Source organism: Triticum dicoccoides, chromosome 5B (assembly GCF_002162155.2).
Source record: "Triticum dicoccoides isolate Atlit2015 ecotype Zavitan chromosome 5B, WEW_v2.0, whole genome shotgun sequence".
NCBI lineage: Eukaryota > Viridiplantae > Streptophyta > Magnoliopsida > Poales > Poaceae > Triticum > Triticum dicoccoides.
In genome coordinates, this window is record NC_041389.1 from 331759379 (window position 1) to 331784241 (window position 24863).

The 24863-nt window shown below is 46.4% G+C and overlaps 1 protein-coding gene across 1 annotated transcript in view; it reads left to right on the forward strand.

Moving 5' to 3' along the window:
• LOC119309479 (transcription factor TGAL7-like) overlaps positions 1-24863 on the forward strand; it is an 80965-nt gene that overhangs the window by 50102 nt on the left and 6000 nt on the right. The window contains exons 5-10 of the mRNA XM_037585470.1: positions 22282-22433; positions 23111-23211; positions 23691-23755; positions 23857-24036; positions 24147-24233; positions 24516-24575. Coding sequence (XP_037441367.1) covers positions 22282-22433; positions 23111-23211; positions 23691-23755; positions 23857-24036; positions 24147-24233; positions 24516-24575 — 645 coding nt within the window. The remainder of the gene's footprint in view (positions 1-22281; positions 22434-23110; positions 23212-23690; positions 23756-23856; positions 24037-24146; positions 24234-24515; positions 24576-24863) is intronic.

Sequence of the window (24863 nt, forward strand, 5' to 3'; positions counted from 1 at the left end):
GTTTTAGTCGACGGGTCTGCAACATTCAGATCCGTATGTATTTCGCAAATCTCCAGGTCATATTGTAAATGCTGCTTCCACGCTCCACTTGGAGCTATTCCAAATGGTTGCTCCACTATACGTATCCGGTTTGCTACTCAGAGTCATTCGAATAGGTGTTAAAGCTTGCATCGACGTAACCCTTTACGCCGAACTCTTTATCACCTCCATAATCGAGAAACATGTCCTTATTTACTCCAAGGACAATTTTGACCGCTGTCCAACGATCCATTCCTGGATCATTCTTGTACCCCTTGACTGACTCATGGCAAGGCACACTTCCGGTGCGGTACACAGCATAGCATACTATAGAGCCTACGTCTGAAGCATAGGGGACGACCTTCGTCCTTTCTCTCTCTTCTGCCGTGGTCGAGCTTTAACTCTTAACTTCATACCTTACAACTCAGGCAAGAACTCCTTCTTTGACTGGTCCATCTTGAAAACCTTCAAGATCATGCCAAGGTATGTGCTCATTTGAAAGTACCATTTAGCGTTTTTGATCTATCCTCATTGATCTTGATGCTCAATGTTCAAGCAGCTTATTCCAGGTTTTCTATTGAAAAACACCTTTCAAATAACCCTATATGCTTTCCAGAAATTCTACATCATTTCTGATCAACAATATGTCAACAACATATACTCATCAGAAATTCTATAGTGCTCCCACTCACTTCTTTGGAAATACAAGTTTCTCATAAACTTTGTATAAACCCAAAATCTTTGATCATCTCATTAAAGCGTACATTCCAACTCCGAGATGCTTACCCCAGTCCTCAGAAGGATTGCTGGAGCTTTGCATATTTGTTAGCGTTCTTCAGGATAGACAAAACCTTCTGGTTGTATCACATACAACCTTTCCTCAAGGATATCATCGAGGAAACAATGATTTGACATCCTATCTGCAAGATTTCATAAATCATACAGTAATTGCTAATATAATCCCAACTGAGGGAGTCCTGGATTAGGGGGTGTCCGGATAGCCGGACTACCATCATCAGCCGAACTATCATCGGCCGGACTATCATCATCGACCGGACTCCAAGACTATGAAGATACAAGATTGAAGACTCCGTCCCGTGTCCGGATGGGACTTTCCTTGGCGTGGAAGGCAAGCTTGGCGATACGTATACGTAGATCTCCTACCATTGTAACCGACTCTATGTAACCCTAACCCTCTCCGGTGTCTATATAAACCGGATGGCTCTAGTCTGTAGGACAACAACAACAACCATTACAATCATACCATAGGCTAGCTTCTAGGGTTTAGCCTCCTTGATCTCGTGGTAGATCCACTCTTGTAAGCATCCACAATACCAATATCAATCAAGCAGGACGTAGGGTTTTACCTCCATCAAGAGGGCCCGAACCTGGGTAAAACATCGTGTCCCTTGTCTCCTGTTACCATCCGCCTAGACGCACAGTTCGGGACCCCCTACATGAGATCCGCCGGTTTTGACACCGACATTGGTGCTTTCATTGAGAGTTCCTCTGTGTCGTCACCGATAGGCTTGATGGCCTCTTCAATTGACAATGACGCAGTCTTGGGTCAGACTTTTCTCCCCGGACAGATCTTCGTATTCGGCGGCTTCGCACTGCGGGCCAACTCACTTGGCCATCTGGAGCAGATCGAAAGCTACGCCCCTGGCCGTCAGGTCAGGTTTGGAAGCCTAAACTTCACGGCCGACATCCGCGGGGACTTGATCTTCGATGGATCTGAGCCACAGCCGAGCGTGCCGCGCTGTCACGATAGGCACGACCTAACTCTTCCGCCGGACAGCACCTTGGAGGCCGCACACGAATCCGCTCCGACCCATAGTCCGGAGCCGATCGCTCAGATCGAGGACGGATGGCTGGACACCGCCTCGGGAGCTGCAACTTCTACAGCGATGGAGCTGAACACTTACCTTGTCCCGCATAAAGCTCATGACTCCGAGGTGCTGGACTCTCTGCCGGACTCCGAACCTCCTGCGCCCCTGCCGGTCGAATCAGACTGGGCGCCGATCATGGAATTCACCGCTGCAGACATCTTTCAGCACTCACCCTTCGGCAATATCTTAAATTCACTGAAGCATCTCTCGCTATCCGGAGAGCCCTGGCCGAACTACGGCCAGGATGGTTGGGATGCGGACGACGAAGAAATTCAAGGCCCACCCACCACCCACTTCGTAGCCACCGTCGACGATCTAACCGACGTACTCGACTACGACTCTGAAGACATCGACTGTATGGACGACGATGCCGGAGACTATCAAGAACCAGTGCCTACAGGACACTGGAAGACCACCTCGTCATACGAAATATATATGGTGGACACCCCAAAAGATGGGGACGGCGAAGAAGCAACGGAGGCCGATTCCTTAAAGAAACAGCCCAAGCGCCGGCATCAGCGGCGCCGCTCTAAATCCCGCCACAGCAAGAATAGAGATTCCGGCACAGGAGATAATAACACCCCAGAAAGTGCCGAAGACAACCCCCTCCAGCACGATCCAGCGCAGGAGGAGGCAGAAGCAAGCCCTCACGAGAGGGCGGCAGACGAAGAGGTCGAGGATGATAATTACTTACCTCCCTCCGGAGACGAGGCAAGCCTCGACGACGACGAATTCATCGTGCCTGAGGATCCCGTCGAACAAGAGCGTTTCAGACGCAGGCTAATGGCCACGGCAAACAGCCTAAAGAAAAAGCAGCAACAGCTTCAAGCTGATCAAGACCTACTGGTCGACAGATGGACCGAGGTCCTCGCGGCCGAAGAGTATGAACTCGAACGCCCCTCCAAAAGTTACCCAAAACGCAAGTTGCTCCCCCGACTAGAGGAGGAAGCGTACAAACCTGCATCACCAGTGCACAATACGGCAGACCGACCACCTCGTGGCCGTGACAGAGAGGCATGCAAGCCCTCCACCAAAACCGTACCCCGGCATCGCTCAAAAAGCATGAAGCCACGGGGGAACGCGCCGGACTTGCGGGATATATTGGAGGACAAGGCAAGACAATCCAGATCTATCTATGGATCACGTGGGCACCCCAAGACCCACGACGAATACCGTTGCGCCGGATACAACTACTCCGGCCGGGCCGAACACAGCAGACAACGCTCTCTCGAGCTACGTCGCGATATTTCTCAATACAGAGGCGCCGCACACCCACTATGCTTCACTGACGAAGTAATGGATCATCAAATCCCTGAAGGGTTTAAACCCGTTAATATCGAATCCTACGATGGCACAACAGACCCCGCGGTTTGGATTGAGGATTATCTCCTCCATATACATATGGCCCGCGGCGACGATCTTCACGCCATAAAATATCTCCCGCTCAAGCTTAAAGGACCAGCTCGGCATTGGCTTAACAGCCTGCCCGCAGAGTCAATTGGATGCTGGGAAGACCTGGAAGCCGCATTCCTCGACAACTTCCAGGGCACGTATGTGCGACCACCGGACGCAGATGACCTAAGCCACATAATCCAGCAGCCAGACGAATCGGCCAGGCAATTCTAGACACGGTTCTGAACAAAGAAAAATCAAATCGTTGACTGTCCGGATGCAGAGGCCCTCGCTGCCTTCAAACATAACATCCGCGACGAGTGGCTGGCCCGGCACCTAGGACAGGAAAAGCCGAAATCCATGGCAGCCCTCACATCACTCATGACCCGCTTCTGTGCGGGAGAGGATAGCTGGCTAGCTCGCAGCAACAACCTCAGCAAAAACGCTGGCAGTCCGGATACCAAGGACCGCAATGGCAGGTCGGTCGAAACAAAAACAAACACCGCATTAACGGCGACAGCAATGAGGATACGGCAGTCAACGCCGGATTCCGAGGCTCCAAGCCCGGTCAACGGAAGAAGCCATTCAAAAGAACCACTCCGGGCCCGTCCAATTTGGACTGAATACTCGACCGCTCCTGTCAAATACATGGAACCCCCGAAAAGCCAGCTAACCACACCAACAGAGATTGTTGGGTATTCAAGCAGGCAGGCAAATTAGTCGCCGAATACAATGACAAGGGGCTACACAGTGATGACGAGGAAGAGACCCGGCCGCCGAACAACAGAGGACAAAAGGGATTTCCCCCTCAAGTTCGGACGGTAAACATGATATACGCAACGCATATACCCAAGAGGGAGCGGAAGCGTGCACTAAGGGACGTATACGCGATGGAGCCAGTCGCCCCAAAATTCAACCCATGGTCCTCTTGCCCGATCACTTTCGATCGAAGAGACCATCCGACCAGTATCCGCCATGGCGGATTCGCCGCATTGGTTTTAGACCCAATCGTCGATGGATTTCACCTCACAAGAGTCCTGATGGACGGCGGCAGTAGCCTGAACCTGCTTTATCAGGATACAGTGTGCACAATGGGCATAGACCCTTCAAGGATTAAACCTACAAAGACAACCTTTAAAGGCGTCATACCAGGTGTCGAGGCCAGTTGTACAGGCTCAGTCACACTGGAAGTGGTCTTCGGATCCCCGGATAATTTCCGAAGCGAGGAGTTAATCTTCGACATAGTCCCATTCCGCAGTGGCTATCACGCTCTGCTCGGACGAACCGCGTTCGCAAAATTCAACGCGGTGCCGCATTATGCATACCTTAAGCTCAAGATGCCAGGCCCTCGTGGAGTCATCACGGTCAATGGAAACATGGAACGCTCCCTCCGAACGGAGGAACATACAGCGGCTCTCGCGGCAGAAGTACAGAGCAGCCTTTTAAGGCAATTTTCGAGTCCGGCCGTTAAACGACCGGACACGGCCAAACGCGCCCGGAGCAACATCAACCAAGACCAGCTGGCACGTTCCAAGAACGCGTAGCAATGCGGCCTCAACCCCAGCCCTCGCACAATTATAAGACAAACTCTCCGCGTACATAATTAAGCCCTGGAGATACCATGAGCATAGGGGGAGAGGCACAACCACAACAGACCCAGAGTGCGGTTCGACCACACCAAGGGCTCCCAAGTGTGTCGCTCTTTTTTATCTTTTATTTCTCTCTTTTTTATACAGAACTCTGTCCGGCGGCGAACCTTCCGAACTCATGATGCAACAGCCAGGGAGGGACAAAGGCCGCGACGAACACTCAGGTGGTCTCCATTACGAGCATTAAATTTGTTAAATACACCATTCCGCGGCCTACCCCTGGAGGGAGACGCCTTTAATTCATCCAATCCCTTGCTTTCCGCACTATTTGTATCATTTCGCACTCATAGCAGATCTTCTCGAATAAAATGCAGCATTTTTTGCCCATAATTGCATTACCTTATATATATATGTTCATTTACGACATGTTGCATCCGTACATTTTGGTACGGCCAAATACACCAGGGGCTTATGTTCCCCGCATTATGGTGTGATAAAGTCCGCACACTTTCACAAGTGCGGCACCCCGAACTTATAGCATTATATGAATCGGCTTCGAATCATGTCTTGGGTCAATAGTTGGGTTTGCCCGGCTCCCAAGTTGGGCACCTTACGTTCCGTTCTATCGGCTAAGGTAGCACTGGTAGAACCACTGCGATTGCTCCCCGGTTGAGCCGGGTTAACGCCTCAGTGGAGAAAGCTAAAACTGACCGTCATGATAAGGCGAGAGACTGGTCGCTGTTCGAGAGGTCTTTTCGGGTCCTTAAAGACCTACGCCGCTTCGAGCGAAGTTCCGGATAATGTCTGATGAAGGCGTGGATAGCGCCCCGAATTCGGTCTTCCGAATACTAGGGGCTTCGCTGAAATTTAAAATTATAGAATTCTATGGCTAAGTGAGAGTGTTCAAGCACTATAAGTCCGGTTGCCTTGTTCGTTGTGTTGAGCGCATCCCTAGATGGACCCAAAAATGGGAACAAGAGTGCTCAAGTTTATCCCGAACACCCTAGCACTCGTGGCATGGGGGCTGAAGCCGACGACTTGCCATCTCTCAAATTTAATAAACGGCCGCACAGAAGGTAATATTTTAAATTAACAAGCGTTGCTTAGCGCATATAAACAAAGTTTTCAGCGCACAGGATAACACATTGCGAATTTACTCAATAATTACATCCCTGGGGCACTCATCCGCAATCTTGCGGGCACCCTTCAGAACAGTCTTATAGTACATCTCGGGCGTACGATATTCCTTGCCCACTGGTGGCGCGTCAGTGATTAGCTTCTCCGCATCCAGCTTGCCCCAATGCACCTTTGCGCGGGCAAGGGCCCGATGAGCACCTTCAATACAGGCGGAGCGCTTGATAACCTCCACCCAGGGGCACGCATCCAACAACCGTCGCACGAGGCCGAAGTAGCTCCCAGGCATGGCCTCTCCAGGCCACAGCCGGACTATGAGGCCCTTCATGGCCTGCTCGGCCACCTTGTGGAGCTCGACCAGCTGCTTCAGCTGGTCGCTAGGGGGCACCGGATGGCCGGCCTCAGCATACTGAGACCAGAAGACCTTCTCCATTGAGCTCCCCTCCTCGGCTCGGTTGAATGCGGCGGCATCAGACACGCTGCGAGGCAGATCTGCAAACGCCCCTGGAGAGCTCCGAATTCGGGTAAGTAACACGTAATTTACATTCACATGCTTGCTTTGCATGAAAAATGCCTTACCCGCCGCTATCTTCCTCACCAACTCAATCTCCTGAAGGGACTTATGGGCATCGGTCTTGGCAGTCTTGGCACTTTCGAGAGCCGAGGCAAGCTCGGACTCTCGAGTCTTTGAGTCACACTCCAAACTCTCATGCTTTTCCATGAGAGCCTGGAGCTCTTGCTGAACCACCGCCACCTGCGCCTCCTGCTTTTCTCGCTCTGCCCATTCCGCGGCCGCATTGCGTTCGGCCGCGGACACGGCCTCCTTCAGGGTCGCCACCTCGTTCGTGGCCCCTACAGTACCCATGTTATCCTTGTTATTTTTTGTTGCAACCTAAATCCTTTTCTGTAAGGTACAAGTTCAAAGTGGTGTTACTCACCTTCTTTGTCCTGGAGCTGCTTCTTGGCGCGACCGAGCTCTTGCTCGGACCACTCGAGCTCCTGCTTCAAAGCACCGACCTCCGCAGTCAGTGCGGCAGAGGTCAGCAGCGCAGCCTGCAACCCATATTGACATAATTTTTTCGCAACCCTGCGTATATCTTTTTTTTTCAGATCCTCAGTCCGGCTTTTCTTTTCGAACACCGAACCGAGCATCAGGGGCTACTGTCTATGCGGTATTACATTGCATATTTTTATCTTCTTACCTCAAATCCTGATAGAAGGCTGCTGCAGGCTTCGGTCAGCCCGCTCTTGGCGAGCTGTACCTTCTGAATCACCGCACTCATAATAGTGCGGTGTTCTTCCTCGATGGAAGCGCTCTGGAGCGCCTCCAACAAATTGTCCGGCGCCTCCGGTTGGACGGAAGCCGCCGGCATCACGGTCTTGCCCTTCGTGCGAAGGGGCCGCCGGCCGGACTCCGGAACCACTGCGGGTTCTGATGTGGAGTTCGGCGCAAAGTCCGAGAGGCTGCCTTGTGGCACCTTCAGAGCCTCCCCCTGATGGGTCCCTTCTTGGGATCCCACCTCGGCGTCCTCGGTGTCGCGAGGGGTGAAGGCGGTCGGGATGGAGTCTACATCCGACGGAGCCAACGACCCGCTCGATGAAGCGGGGAGATCATCATTGGCCGGACTACAGGCAACATGCGGCATCAGAATGACACTATGTGACGCAGAAAAAGAAATTATAAATCATTCAGGAATCCGGATACTTACGATCTCGCCGGAGGCCTGGCCCTTGAAGGCCATTCTTCCTCGCCAACATTGATGTTGGCAGAGCTGTCCGGGGGAATAGTCCTTCCCCTCTTGGACCCTTTGGCCTCCCCTGTTGGGGAAGCCTTCCTCTTCCTCTCTCCCTCCTCTGGGAGAGAGTCCTCTTTCTCCTCCTCGTTTTTGGGGGAGGAGTCCGCCCTGGAGTCGTCGAACACCTGAAAACGGGAACTCTTTCGAGCACCCGTGGCCTCCTTCTTGGCCTTCTTCTCCGGCACCACGTGCGGTGCCGGAACCAGCAGCCTCGCTAGATGGGCGTCTACTGGGTTTTCTGGCATGGGAGCCGGGCAGATAATCTGCTCCGCCTTCCTCATCCAGTCCTGTCAAAGGAAAAGGGGAAATTAAAACCCGCATAGAGTCAAACTATGAAAAGCAAGTGTCCCGTAAAGGGGTAGAATCACTTACCTCGTCGGCTTGACGCTGCGAGCGAAATCCGCGATCTTCAGTCGCGGATGCGGGGGCTTCGGCGCCCTTAAACAGCACCCTCCAGGCGCCTTCGTACGTCGTGTCGAAGAGCCCGCTCAGCGCCTGGTGTTGTTCTGGATTGAACTCCCACAGTTTGAATGCCCGCTCTTGGCAAGGGAGAATCCGGCGGACGAGCATGACTTGGACCGCGTTAACCAGCCTGAGCTTCTTCACCAGCTTTTGGATACAGGCTTGGAGTACCGTCAGCTCCTCCGAACTACCCCACAGCAAGCCCTTCTCTTTCCAGGAGGTGAGCTGCGTGGGGATACCAGATCTGAACTCGGGGGCCGCCGCCCACTTAGGGTCGCGCGGCTCGATGATATAGAACCACCCCGATTGCCACCCCTTGACGGATTCCATGAAGGCCCCTTCGAACCAAAGGACATTGGGCATCTTGCCCAACATGGCGCCCCCGCACTCCGCTTGAGTGCCCTTCACTACCTTCGGCTTGACATTGAAGGTCTTCAGCCACAAGCCGAAGTGGGGCTGGATGCAGAGGAAGGCCTCGCACACGACGATAAACGCCGAGATGTTGAGGATGAAGTTCGGCGCCAGATCATGGAAATCCAGGCCGTAGTAGAACATGAGCCCCCGGACAAAGGGGTGAAGTGGAAAACCCAGTCCGCGGAGGAAGTGGGGAAGAAAAACGACCCTCTCATGGGGCCTGGGGGTGGGGATGAGATGCCCCTCATCGGGCAGCCGGTGCGCGATGTCGCCGGACAGGTAGCCGGCACTGCGCAGTCGTTCGATGTGCTCCTCCGTAACGGAGGAGGTCATCCACTTGCCTCTTGCTCCGGACATAACTGTGGAAGGTTGAGACGAGATGTGCGGGCTTGGGCGCTGGAGCTCGAGTGCGCGGAGATGGATAAGCAAAGGAGGAAGAAGGCGTAGGTGAAAAGGTGAATCCTTATCCCTTATATGGGCGGGCGAAGTCTACGCGTCCCCCACCGGCCTGGTAAAACTCGCTTATCCCCCAAGCGTCACCATCAATGGTGCGGTTGGGTTACCCACGTCCGTATTGATGAGAATCCCGGATTAAGGGGAAACACGATCTCTGCTTCGACAAGACGTGCCAAGGAAACCTCTTCGCTAAATGCGCTGAGGTGATAGAGTAAAAAACGATTCAAGTAATGGCTTGGTAGTAGCGTGACGTCATGCCGCAAAAAGCGTCAGCAGATTGAACTTGTGTATATATTATTCTCTCTACGGTGGAATGTGGAATTTATTTTGCAGAGCCGGACACTATCCTGGTGTTCACAATCTTCTATCATTTGAAGGAGGAACCCGCCTTGCAATGCCAAGCAATATACGCGCCGGACTTATCGTCATTGAAGCCTGGTTCAGGGGCTACTGAGGGAGTCCTGGATTAGGGGGTGTCCGGATAGCCGGACTACCATGATCAGCCGAACTATCATCGGCCGGACTATCATCATCGACCGGACTCCAAGACTATGAAGATACAAGATTGAAGACTCCGTCCCGTGTCCGGATGGGACTTTCCTTGGCGTGGAAGGCAAGCTTGGCGATACGGATACGTAGATCTCCTACCATTGTAACCGACTCTATGTAACCCTAGCCCTCTCCGATGTCTATATAAACCGGATGGCTCTAGTCCGTAGGACAACAACAACAACCATTACAATCATACCATAGGCTAGCTTCTAGGGTTTAGCCTCCTTGATCTCGTGGTAGATCCACTCTTGTAAACATCCACAATACCAATATCAATCAAGCAAGACGTAGGGTTTTACCTCCATCAAGAGGGCCCGAACCTGGGTAAAACATCGTGTCCCTTGTCTCCTGTTACCATCCGCCTAGACGCATAGTTCGGGACCCCCTACCCGAGATCCGCCGGTTTTGACACCGACACCAACAGACTCTTAGCATCGCTATGAGTGAGAAAGTCTCATCGTAGTCAACTCCTTGAACTTGTCGGAAAACATCTTAACGACAAGTCAAGCTTTCTTAATGGTGATACTTATCATCATTGTCTGTCTTGTTCTTAAAATCCATCTGTACCCAACGGCCTTACGACCATCAAGTATTTCTTCCAAAGACATGGATCCTTTCTCGGATTTTTATGGCCTCGAGCCATTTGTCGGAATCCGGGCCCACCATCGCTTCTCCATAGCTCGTAGGTTCATTGTTGTCTAGCAACATGACCTTCAAGACATGATTACTGTACCACTCTGAAGTAGTACGCATCCTTGTCACCCTACGAGGTTCGGTAGTGACTTGATCCAAAGTTTCATGATTACTATCATCAGCTTCCACTTCAATTGGTGTAGGTGCCACAGGAACAACTTCCTGTGCCCTGCTACACACTAGTTGAAGTGATGGTTCAACAACCTCATCAAGTCTCTACCATCCTCCCACTCAATTCTTTCAAGAGAAACGTTTCCTTGAGAAAGGACCCGTTTCTAGAAACAATCCTTTTGCTTCCGGATCTAAAATAGGAGGTGTACCCAACTATTTTTGGGTTTCCTATGAAGATGTATTTTATCCGCTTTGGGTTCGAGCTTATCAACCTGAAACTTTTTCACATAAGCGTCGCAGCCCCAAACTTTTAAGAAACGACAACTTAGGTTTCTCCAAACCATAGTTCAAACGGTGTCGTCTCAACGGAATTACGTGGTGCCCTATTAAAGTGAGTGTGGTTGTCTCTAATGCCTAACCCATGAACGATAGTGGTAATTCGATAAGAGACATCATGGTACGCACCATATCCAATAGGGTGCAACTATGATGTTCGGACACACCATCACACTATGGTGTTCCAGGCGGTATTAATTGTGAAACAATTTCCACAATGTCTTAATTACGTGCCAAAGCTCGTAACTCAGATACTCATCTGTATGATCATATCATAGACATTTTATCCTCTTGTCACAATGATCTTCAACTTCACTCTGAAATTACTTGAACCATTCAATAATTCAGACTTGCGTTTCATCAAGTAAATATACTCAACATCTACTCGAATCATCTGTGAAGTAAGAACATAACGATATTCATTGCATGCCTCGGCACTCATTGGACTGCACACATCAAAATGTGTTACTTCCAACAAGTTACTATCTTGTTCCATTTTACTAAAAACTAGGCTTTTCAGTCATCTTGCACATGTGGTATGATTTGCATTTCTCAAGCGATTCAAAATCAAGTGAGTCCAAACGATCCATCTGCATGGAGTTTCTTCATGCGTATACACCAATAGACATGGCTCGCATGTCTCAAACTTTTCAAAAATGAGTGAGTCCAAAGATCCATCAACATGGAGCTTCTTCATGCGTTTTACACCAATATGACTTACATGGCAGTGCCACAAGTAAGTGGTACTTATATCTTTTGGCATGAAAATGTGTATCACTACGATCGAGATTCAATAAACCATTCCTTTTAGGTGCAAGACCATTGAAGGTATTATTCAAATAAACAGAGTAACCATTATTCTCCTTAAATGAATAACCGTATTGCGATAGACATAATCCAATCATGTCTATGCTCAACGCAAACACCAAATCTCGATGGTAGAGGGAGCGTGCGATGCTTGATCACATCAACCTTGGAAACACTTCCAACACATATCGTCAGCTCACCTTTAGCTAGTCTCCGTTTATTCCGTAGCTTTTATTTCGAGTTACTAATTAGCAACCGAACCGGTATCTAATACCCTATTGCTACTAGGAGTACTAGTAACATTAACATAATGTATATCCAATATACTTCCATCGACCTTGCCTGCCTTCTTATCTACCAAGTATCTAGGGTAATTCTATTCCGGTGGCTGTTCCCCTTATTACAGAAGCACTTAGTCTCGGGTTTGGGTTCAACCTTGGGTTTCTTCACTAGAGCAGCAGTTGATTTGTCGTTTCATGAAGTATCCCTTCTTGCCCTTGCCCTTCTTGAAACTAGTGGTTTTACTAACCATCAACAATTGATGCTCCTACTTGACTTATACTTTCACGGTGTCAAACATCGCAAATATCTCAAGGATCATCATTTCTATCCCTGATATGTTATAGTTCATCACGAAGCTCTAGTAGCTTTGTGGCAATGACTTTGGAGAAACATCACTATCTCATCTGGAAGATCAACTCCCACTCGATTCAAGTGATTGTTGTACTCAGACAATCTGAGCACAAGCTCAACGATTGAGATTTTCTCCCTTAGTTTGCAGGCTAAGAAAATCGTCGGAGGTCTTATACCTCTTAACGTGGGCACGAGCCTGAAATCCCAATTTCAGCATTCAAAACATCTCATATGTTCCGTGACGTTTTGAAATCGTCTTTGGTGCCTCAACTCTAAACCGTTTAACTGAACTATCACATAGTTATCAAAACGTGTATGTCAGATGTTCGCAACATCCACAGACGACGTTCGAGGTTCAGCACACCGAGCGGTGCATTAATGACATAAGCCTTCTACGAAGCAACAAGGACAATCCTCAGTTTACGAACCCAGTCCGCATAATTGCTACTATCAACTTTCAACTAAATTTTCTCTAGGAACATATCTAAAAACAGTAGAACTAAAGCGTGAGCTACGAGATAATTTGCAAAAACCTTTTTGACTATGTTCAGGATAATTAAGTTCATCTTATGAACTCCCACTCAGATAGACATCCCTCTAGTCATCTAAGTGATTACATGATCCGAGTCAACTAGGCCGTGTCCGATCATCACGTGAGACGGACTAGTCATCATCGGTGAACATCTTCATGTTGATCGTATCTACTATACGACTCATGCTCGACCTTTCGGTCTCTTGTGTTCCGAGGCCATGTCTGTACATGCTAGGCTCGTCAAGTGAACCTAAGTGTTTCACGTGTGTAAATCTGGCTTACACCCGTTGTATGTGAACGTTAGAATCTATCACACCTGATCATCACGTGGTGCTTCAAAACGACGAACTTTCGCAACGGTGCACAGTTAGGGGGAACACTTTCTTGAAATTTTAATGAGGGGTCATCTTATTTACTACCGTCGTTCTAAGCAAATAAGATGCATAAACATGATAAACATCACATGCAATCAAAAAGTGACATGATATGCCCAATATCATTTTGCTCCTTTTGATCTCCATCTTCGGGGCTCCACGATCATCATCGTCACCGGCATGACACCATGATCTCCATCATTGTGTCTTCATGAAGTTGTCTCGCCAACTATTACTTCTACTACTATGGCTACCGGTTAGTAATAAAGTAAAGTAATTACATGGCGTTGTTCAATGACACGTAGGTCATACAATAAATTAAGACAACTCCTATGGCTCATGTCGGTTGTCATACTCATCTACATGCAAGTCGTGATTCCTATTACAAGAACATGATCAATCTCATACATCACATATCATTCATCACATTCTTTTTGGCCATATCACATCACATAGCATACCCTGCAAAAACAAGTTGGACGTCCTCTAATTGTTGTTTGCATGTTTTACGTGGCTGCTATGGGTTTCTAGCAAGAACATTTCTTACCTACGCAAAAGCCACAACGTGATATGCCAATTGCTATTTACCCTTCATAAGGACCCTTGTCATCGAATCCGATCCGACTAAAGTGGGAGAGACTGGCACCCGCTAGCCACCTTATGCAACAAGTGCATGTCAGTCGGTGGAACCTATCTCACATAAGTGTACGTGTAAGGTCGGTCCAGGACGCTTCATCCCACAATGTCGCCGAATCAAGATTGGACTAGTAACGGTAAGCATATTGAACAAAATCAACGCCCACAACTACTGTGTGTTCTACTCGTGCATGGAATCTACGCAATAGACCTAGCTCATGATGCCACTGTTGGGGAACGTAGCAGAAATTCAAAATTTTCCTATGAGTCACCAAGATCTATCTATGGAGAGACTAACAACGAGAGAGAGGGGAGTGCATATACATACCCTTGTAGATCGCTAAGCGGAAGCGTTCAAGTGAACGGGGTTGATGGAGTCGTACTCGTCGTGATCCAAATCACCGATGATCCTAGCGCCGAACGGATGGCACCTCCGTGTTCAACACACATACGGTTGGGAGAGACATCCCCTCCTTCTTGATCCAGCAAGGGGAGGAGAAGTTGATGGAGATCCAGCAGCACGACGGCGTGGTGGTGGAAGTAGCGGGATCCCGGCAGGGCTTTGCCAAGCGCAAGCGGGGAGGAAGAGGTGTCACGGGAAAGAGGGAGGCGCCAGGGACTCAGGTTCAGCTGCCCTCCCTCCCCTCCACTATATATAGGGGCCTAAGGGGGGCGCCGGCCCCTTGTAGATCCCATCTAGGGAGGGGGCGGTGGCCCTAGGGGTGGCTTGGCCTCCAAGACAGGTGGAGGCGTCCCCCACCCCTTAGGGTTTCTAACCCTAGGTGCATGGGAGGCCCAGGGGGGCGCACCAGCCCACCAGGGGCTGGTTCCCACGCCCCCTCAGCCTATGGGGCCCTCCGGGATAGGTGGCCCCACCCGGTGGACCCCCGGGACCCTTCTGGTGGTCCCGGTACAATACCGATGACCCCCGAAACTTTCCCGGTGGCCGAAACTGGACTTCCTATATATAAATCTTTACCTCCGGACCACTCCGGAACTCCTCATGATGTCCGGGATCCCATCCGAGACTCTGAACAACATTCAGAGTACCGCATACTATTATCTCTACAACCCTAGTGTCACCGAACCTTAAGTGTGTAGACCCTACGGGTTCGGGAACCATGCAGACATGACCGAGACAACTCTCCGGCCAATAACCAACAGTGGGATCTGGATACCCATGTTGGCTCCCACATGTTCCACGATGATCTCATTTGATGAACCACGATGTCGAGGATTCAATCAATCCCGTATACAATTCCCTTTGTCTAGCGGTATAGTACTTGCCCGAGATTCGATCGTCGGTATGCCCATACCTTGTTCAATCTCATTACCGGCAAGTCTCTTTACTCGTTCCGTAACACATCATCCCGTGATCAACCCCTTGGTCACATTGTGCACATTATGATGATGTCCTACTGAGTGGGCCCAGAGATACCTCTCCGTCACACGGAGGGACAAATCCCAGTCTCGATTCGTGCCAACCCAACAGACACTTTCGGAGATACCCGTAGTGCACCTTTATAGCCACCCAGTTACGTTGTGACGTTTGGTACACCCAAAGCATTCCTACGGTATCCGGGAGTTGCACAATCTCATGGTCTAAGGAAATGGTACTTGACATTAGAAAAGCTTTAGCATACGAACTACACGATCTTTGTGCTAGGCTTAGGATTGGGTCTTGTCCATCACATCATTCTACTAATGATGTGATCCCGTTATCAACGACATCCAATGTCCATGGTCAGGAAACCGTGACCATCTATTGATCAACGAGCTAGTCAACTAGAGGCTTACTAGGGACATGGTGTTGTCTATGTATCCACACATGTATCTGAGTTTCCTATCAATACAATTATAGCATGGATAATAAAAGATTATCATGAACAAGAAAATATAATAATAACTAATTTATTATTGCCTCTAGGGCATATTTCCAACATCTCAATGCTAATGGCATGCTTCTTCTTCGCAAGTGTGTGTAGATTCCTCATGCCAGCATGACCAAGTCGTCGATGCCATAGCCAGCCTTCTGAAGCTTTTGCAAGTAGGCATACGGCCGGTTGTGGTCCTGTAGAGAAATCAACAATATACAAGTCTCCTCTCCTAAAGCCTTCGAAGACTGAATTTTGCCTTTGTCAGCGAAGATGATATGCTTCAGATGCGATGCTGATAAGGGAGCGCCCATCAATAGATTCTTGTCACCAGTCATGTGATTTGTACATCCACTATCGAGGACCCACTCATTGGCTTTGGGTTGATCATCCTGCAGATGAATTAGTGCACCTTACGAACTCATATACTTCATCACTGAAGAATATGACATCAATATCATCAGATCAATTTCATCAAGCAATAGAACAGATAAAATAGTATGAGGACGTGAGAAATGAAAGTTCATTTCTTCATGACTAGCATGCGTCCTTTCAGGTATTTTCAGGTCTCCAGCAAATTCTTCAGATGTTTTAAGCACGTCTGAGACCTGGCCCTGCATAAGAGATTAGTTCTTTTTCTTCACCACCCACATCTAAAGGGGTGGCAAAGAATTCATCACTCTGCAAGCACCAAATGAGAAAGGTGGCATAGAAGCCAGTCCACTTCGTGTCACATAAGAGGGGTTAGGATAAGCATATGAATAAGCAGAGAAATTCTTCGAGGACTTATGAACATAATGGTTAGAAGAATAATGCTCGTATTCATAGCCCTTAGCCCTTCCTTGTGAAACAGAGGGGTTAGCACGATGATGATCATATGAGGATTTTGATCCTTTTGAGGAATTTGATCCACATGAGGAATTTGGTCTGTATGAGGACTTGGATCCATATGAAGAATTCGGTCCATATGAAAAAATTTATCTGGAGTTCCTATTCTTCACAGGTGGTGTCATGAGGACATTCACCTGAAGACTTTCAAGGCAACTTTTGGGAACCTAGATTTTCTTCATAGGGGAACCGTTCCTGCAGTTAGTGTCAACATATCTAGCAAATACTTCACCATTCTGATTTTTGAACAGTTTATAGTTGGAGTCAAATGACTCATCAGAAGAATGAGGAGATTCACATGTAAAGCCAGATAAATTGGATGGATCAACTAGAGGTCCCTTTAAAGCAACCCATGAGGTTTTGGGGTACTGCTTAGGCTTCCAATATGTTCCATCAGCATTGAGTTTCCTCTCAAAGGCAATACCCTATTTCCTAGGGTTCCTATTGAGGATCTGCTTTTTAAGCACGTCACAAAGAGTCTGATGCCCTTTGAGGCTTTTGTATATGCCTGTCATGTACAATTCCTTCAGCCCTGCATCATCAGTGATACTAGCAATGTCCTCAGATGAGGAATTAGTGATATCAGAGATGAGGAATTAGTGATATCAGAGACAGATGAAGAATTTGTAGCATTAGAAGCATTTGAACATTCATGTGAAGAATTAGCAGATTCACGTTCAATGCACTTCAAACATGGAGGATCAAATTCTTCCTGAGTAGCGTTGATTTCTTGAGCAAGTAATGAATCACGCTCCTCTGAAGATCTTCATAACTCACCCTTAGCTTCTCAAGATCTTGCTTTCTTTGAAGAAATTCATAAGAAAGCTTCTCGTGATCAGATAAGAGAGTGTTATGATGACCTTGAAGGTTGTCAAACCTAGACTGAAGTCTCTGAAGATTTTCAGTCAAGGTTTTAGTGCGATCCATTTCTTCACCCAACATATCATCACTTTTGTCTAGCATGTTTTGAACCTTTTCAAAAGCCTTTTGTTGTTTCACAGCAATCTTAGCAAGTTTAGAGTAGCTAGGCTTGAGGTTTTCATTAGATTCATCCTCACTAGATTCAGAGGAGGGGTATTTAGTTACCTTGGCACCCTTTGCCATGAAGCAATAGGTGGGAGAGAAGTCATCATTGCCTTCATCAGCCTTGTTGGTGATGCCATTTTCTTCAGAGTTGAAGATAGACTTGCTGACGAGTGCAGTAGCGAGAGCTAGGCTCGCCACACCAGACTCGGACTCCTCAGATGCCTCCTCTTCATCATGTTCCTCAGATTCAGCCTCAGAGTCCATTTCCTTGCCAATGAATGCCCGAGCCTTCTTGGAGCTGCTCTTCTTGTGAGATGAAGACTTTGAGGATTTTGATGATGAAGACTTTGAAGATTTCTTCTTCTTCTTTGCATCATCAGAACTATAATCCTTGTATTTCTTCTTATTTGATTCCTTATCCCACTGAGGACAATCTTGAATGTAGTGACCAGGTTTCTTGCATTTGTGGCATAGCCTCTCCTTGCAGTCACTGGATGAGGAATCATTGCTCCTTGAGGATTTTCCAAAGCGACCACGTCTTGAGAACTTTTGAAATTTCTTCACGAGCAGTGCTAGTTCCTGGCTCAGTTCATCAGGATCACCAAGGCTGCTACCGGAGTCTTCATCCTCAGACTCAGATACTGCCTTGGCCTTCAAAGCACGTGATCTGCCATATCTCGAACCATAGAGATCTCTCTTCTCAGCAAGCTGGAACTCATGAGTGTTTAGCCTCTCGAGGATATCAGGGGGATCAAGTGACTTGTAATCAGCACGTTCTTGAATCATCAGTGCCAGAGTATCAAATGAAGAATCAAGCGATCTCAGCAATTTCTTCACCACCTCATGGTCGATGGTGTCAGTGGCACCAAGTGCTTGAAGCTCATTTGAGATGTCAGTGTGGCGATCGAAGGTTTGTTGAACATTTTCATTGTTGAGTCTTTTGAAGCGGTTGAAGAGATTGCAAAGAACGTCAACACGAGAGTCACGTTGAGTTGAGACTCCTTCATTCACTTTGGACAGCCTATCCCAGATAAGCTTAGCAGTTTCCAAAGCATTCACTCTTCCATACTGCCCTTTGCTTAGATCGCCACATATGATGTTCTTCGCTTGAGAATCGAGTTGCTTGAATGTCTTCACATCAGTAGCGTTCAGAGAAGGTGTGACTGAGAGAACACCATTTTCCACAACATACCAGAGATGGTTATCAATTGCCTCAAGATGCATTCGCATCTTATTCTTCTAGTAGGGGTAGTCCGTGCCATCGAAGGTAGGACACCCAGCAGAGACCTTGATCATACCTGCAGTCGACATAACTAAAACTCCAGGCAGTTAAACCAAAATCACACAGAACAAGGGAGTACCTTGCTCTAATACCAATTGAAAGTGCATTATATCGACTAGAGGGGAGGTGAATAGGCGATTTTTATGAATTCTTCACTGAGGAATTTGCTGGTGAGGAAATTCCTTAGCGAAGAACTACTTGCAGCAGAATAAGTACTCAAAAGTAAACATAACAGAACACAAGCATAGTCATCATGATGAAATGAAGACAAGCACATAGTGTAGAAAGCGTAAACACATGATAACACAGAATGAAGACAAACAGACTGAAGAAATTGAACTGAGGAAATTGACAAAGTCTGTAGTCAAAGTCTTCAAACAGATATGAACAAGCACACAACAACTGAAATGAGGAAATGAAAGAGTTAAGGAAATAGAACCAGTAAGCTTGGTGAAGACAATGATTTGGTAGACCAGTTCCAACTGTTATCTCAGTTGTACATCTGGTTGGAGCGGCTAGGTATTTAAACCTGAGGACACACAGTCCTCACTGTATTCTCCTTGAGCTAAGGTCACACAGACCTCGCCCAATCACTCATGGTAAGTCTTCAGGTGACTTCCAAACCTTCACAGACTAGGTCACTCGGCAATCCACAATTCCTCTTGGATGCTCTAGACCATGACGCCTAACCGTCTGGAAGAAGCACAGTCTTCAAAGGTAACAAGTGTCGGATCCACGCAGGATCAATCTCTTCAGTGATGCTCAATCACTTTGGGTTTGTAGGTCTGTTGGGTTTGGGTTTTCCTCACTTGATGATTTTCGTTCAAAGTCCTCGGAGGATGGGATGCTCTCAAATGACAAGTGTCAGTTTCTCTTGGAGCAGCCAACTAGCTAGTGGTTGTAGGGGGCGGCTATTTAGCCTAGGGAGCAGCCCGACATGATAAGACATAAATGTCCTTCAATGATATGACCGTTAGGTGGGTAGATATTTTGGGATAGCTGGCACATAGCACAGCAACGGTCGGAATTTTGACTCTCAAATTCCTCAGGGCTATCATGTTCCTCACTATGTAGGCAATCCGCACTGGCGAATTCCTAACTCCTCAGTCAGAACAAATTTCTGAGCGACCAGAAGAACTTCGTCTCTGTCACTGAAGAAATTGACTGAACTGTATGAGATTTCCAATGGCTTCACTCAAAGGGATTGGTAGGTGTAGGATTTTGAGTTGAGCATCACATGGAAATTTTTCCTTAGTATTTCCTCGACCCCCTTTAACAGTACGATGTTTCCTATGACTCAAGAAAGAGAAAATGAAACTACGAAAACAAAAGTCTTCACGCTTCATTTTCCTCGAATGAATTCCAAGTCTTCAAGGTCACACCAATTTCTTCACTTTCAAAGTCTTCAGAAATCCAAAGTCTTCAGTCGAAGAACTTCATTTTTAGGGGTCGACTTTCTCTGTAAATATCAAACTCCTCATAGACTTATAGACCTGTGTACACTCACAAACGCATAAGTCCCTTAACCTATAAGTCTTCAATACACCAAAATCACTAAGGGGCACTAGATGCACTTATACCACCGGCCGTCACCGTTAGCCGTTAGGCAGCCCGTCGGCCTGACAGGTGGGCAGGTCTTGTCGAAAACGCGTTTAAATCGCTTGAAAGGGTCACCAGGCTGACTTGGTAGTTTTTAGTCACAAAATTAGCAACTTCTGGTAGTTTTCGGTCACTTTTTAAAAAATGGTAGTTTTGGGGGACAAAAACCTCTAAAGTGGTAGTTTCTTTGTCAAACACTCCTATTAAACATTTTTCATTAAACGTCAAAATCCAATAAGGGACTAGATGCACCTTTTCGAATTAGATGACAATGGCCAATATGAAATAAATCTAAACTGGAAGTGGCAAACACAAAAAATAAAATGAGAGATTACACAGATGGAAGTTCTCATAGTCTTCCAGCTACTAAGAAGAGACCGGGTTTAAACCTTTTCTGATCTTTAGCATGTCATCTTGTCCTTTGACGGTCCTAGTCGATCACATTAAAGGACACAACTCCCATCCCAAGATCCGCTATAAATGAGTATAGCGAGGAGCGAATAATTGAATATTTGCTCAATATATCTCACAAACCTGTAACCATTGACAATGATTCTATTAATGGAATTAGGAAGTAATGGCTAAAATGATATGCTAAGATTTAACGGGTAGTCACATAAGGAGAGAAAAAACAAACATATATTTTCCAATAATAATATAATCAATATGGACTAATATGTTCCCACCCCTATGGCTCTCTCCGTCATTAAATTTTTATATCATCTTCTTGCATTGTTCAAATAATTAGCAGAAAGTTCCTATGAAGTTTGAGTTACATGGAACCCCTTATCCTCACCCCTCCAACAACATTGCTTTGAGATTTGTGCTCTCCAGCTAACTTACTACGTAAAACTTTTTTTTTCTCAAATGAAACAACATATGGACTTCAAACTTTGCAGATCAAACAAACTTTAGAACTTCAATGTGTGAAAAAGTATTCAGCTTTTTTGGTCTGACATAAATATACAAAATGAGACTTTTTTTGATTAAAAAATTATTTTAAGCATTTAAAATACATGAAAAAAAACAAAAGTTTTTTCCACATTGTTCCTAGAATTTTTTATTGTTCTGAAAAGTTCGAAGTTTATATGTTGTTTCGTTCAAGAGAAGCAAAACAGACAAATGTGCCTGCACGGATCACGATGTCGAAATTGATGGCTATGATAAGAGGGTATCATATAGCTCGACCTACAGAAAACCACACTCAATATTAGGCTAGTAAGGAGGAGATTTAGCCTCTTTACAATTGGCGGCACATCTTCATATCTTCTTTGTCGATCCCTATCTGATCGCACGCATGGCCACCTAAATCTTATATATACGCTTTTAACGAGGAAATATTAATTAAATAAATTCTCTCCAATAATATTTTGGCTCAACATCGCTAGCTAAAAAAAACTAGCAGACATGTAGTGGAAGACTGATATAAACTTGATTAGGAAGTGTTAAGAATGAGAAGAACAAATTATGAATGGTAGAAATAAAATTTCTCACAATCTGCCAATTAATACAGACTAGCTAGTATTTGCTCAACCCTTAACACTCTCTCTCTCTCTCTCTCTCTCTCTCTCTCTCTCTCTCTCTCTCTCTCTCTCTCTTAAAAGTCTTCTTCTCTCTTGGTCAAAAGATAAGGGGAGTAGGGGGAAGATTTTAGGTGACTTCCAGACGAAAAGCTGCAGCCCTTTCTTTATATCTTTGGTGCCAAGTATAAAAGAAGAGTGCAAACAGAAGTCAGTTGCAATTAATGTCTGATTTTGTATCCTTTTGCTAGAGATGTGCATAGTGTGAAGAGAGAGAGACGAGCTGGAGGATGGTCAGAGCCTTCATAAGGGCTTCGTGGGAGGCATCAGAGAAGAAGATCACCACCATCACCAACCCTCGGAGCTCCCCCTGGGCTTCCGGAGCGCCCCGCCACCGCCGATGATCGCCTCTTCCTCCATGTAAGTTGATCACACGAGCTATACGTTTTCCCCTCTTCTTTTGGCCTTTCTAGAGTTCTCTCCTTGAGTCTCCCCAGCCTCCACGCAAAGAGATGAACAGCACACTTTTGCTTGTTTGGTTCCATAGAATAGCTAGGAATTCACCAACTTCATACTGATATTTGTTCCTTTTAGTTCTCTGTTCTCACCTTTTGGTTCCACCCGCTTCCTCTCTAGGTTTAATTTTATTTTCTCAGTCACCGAAGGAATTGTTCTTGTGTGTCTATGCATAGAGGTAACTAGTTTAATTAGCAAAATGATCAAGATTCTTCTACCGTCATTTCACATCTTGTGGAGTTTGGGTTTTTGATTGTTTTGAAGAATTCATACACAGACATACATGAGGAACTGTCCAGCTCTCTATCACTATGTCAAATTACTTATCGAGTGATTAGTTAGGGACATGGAAATAGTTTAGAGGTTGAGATAAGGAAAGAGGGCAACAAATTTTCCAAATATTAGGATACAATTCTTTTCCTTGTACCTTTCAGCAAGTAGCTAAGATCAAAACTTTTTTAATGGATTTCACACACCGACTCTTCTATCTGCTCCATTAAAGAAAAGTTGTGTTCCTACTTGCTTCCTGATGTATTCAACTACTGACTATTGCTTGTTTCCTCATCCAATTTCCTTTTTAGGAGCAAGGAGTCGACGAGCTACGACATGGCAGATTTTGATCAAACGGCAATATTTCTCTACCTAGATGGTCATGACCCACAGTCGATTCAGGAACAACGACGTAAGTTTTCGGAAAAAAAACCCACTTATATTCATATGCTTAATCACCCAGTTTGCTGTGTCTAATTTGTTGTTGGTTTCGTGTGTTTTGTTCCTGATGATGTGTTCCTTCTTGGTATTAATTTGGTAATTCTTCCTGTGTGAAGAGTGTGACATGTAACAGACTGTCTCCCCCCTTTGCAAGAACTTGATCTTAAAGAAGCTATAAATATTCCTTCTTTCCTCTTCTCACACATTCCTTTCCATTTTCACCTTCTCATGCACCCTGTTGAATTGCAGCCCCAAGCATGCGTTACAAGTACCACATGTATTTAAGATCGAAAGCACTTTCTCCAAGAACGATTAGTTTTAATTGTGGATTAATTCCAATCGCTCAATATTTCTAGCTAGCTTCCAAAGCACCACGCAACATCTTTTTCTCTATCTCTCTCTAGCTACGAGTTGCAGCATCTTGTTAATCAATCCTACTCCCACTTGCAGAAACCCTGAACATCTTCCCCTCGCAGCCCATGCATGCCGCCGAGCCGCTTAACCCTGCTGCAAAGGTACGTATATGCGTACGTATGCACGCAAATTACACAATATATACGGTCAATTTAATTGATTTTTCATGGATGGCGTGATGGTGATATATTTGTAAGTGTAGATTAATGGCGGCGCAGTCATGGCGGCCATGCTTGCTAATGGCGGTAACCCGCAGCAGGCGTCTCCAAAGAGGCCTGAACAGCAGCAGCTAGTGCTGCAAGGTGCCGCCGGCGGCCCCAATGCAACACCCTTGCTGACTGGTTCAGCCAAGGACAACAAGAACAGTGCCAGTCTCATCAAGGTATCTTATTTTATGATCTCTTCCTTCCTATCTAGAGAAGTATATGCAAAATATATGTAGAAATGTCCCCCCTTTGTCTCACATGTTTTTGTAACAAATGTGGCTTGCAGAAGGAAGGAACCAGCAGTGGGAAGGGTGCAACATCATCTAGCACAGACCCAGATAGGGAAGGGAGCAGGAGAACACAGGACCCTAAGGTAAACTAGCTAGCCTAGGCCTTCTTTCTAAAAAAAATATCTTCACAAATAGTAAATATTTTGAAAAATATTAATTTAATTTAGTCTAAAGGTAAAATAACATAACTAATTAGAAGAGGTTTTCTTATAGAATAGTACTAATTATGAGAGGGTGAACAGTCACTGTCTACAGGGCAGGCAGGCTACACACATACATACAAATGGTAGTTAACCCTAGCTGCATATATATGTTATGACTCTTGACTTTGACATGTGTGTGTATTTTATATGTGCATGTTGCAGACACTGAGGAGGCTTGCACAGAATAGAGAGGCAGCCAGGAAAAGTAGGCTCAGAAAGAAGGTGAGTCAGTCAACCAAGAAACACCACAACTTAAAGAAACAAATCATGCATGCATATACTTATGTATGTACATATCTTCATAAACATACATTAATACATGTGGCATTAATTAAGGTCCAAACATATGTATATACGCTGTTCAACATATGCAATTAACACCGCCATTAGTCAACTATACTTTTCCCTTCACTAAATAAATGGGGTTTCATTGTCTGCTAGTAGTGATTAAATGAGATTTGTGATGTAGCAGTTTTTGGCTCTTTCTTACAGACTTATGTGCTCAGGGAT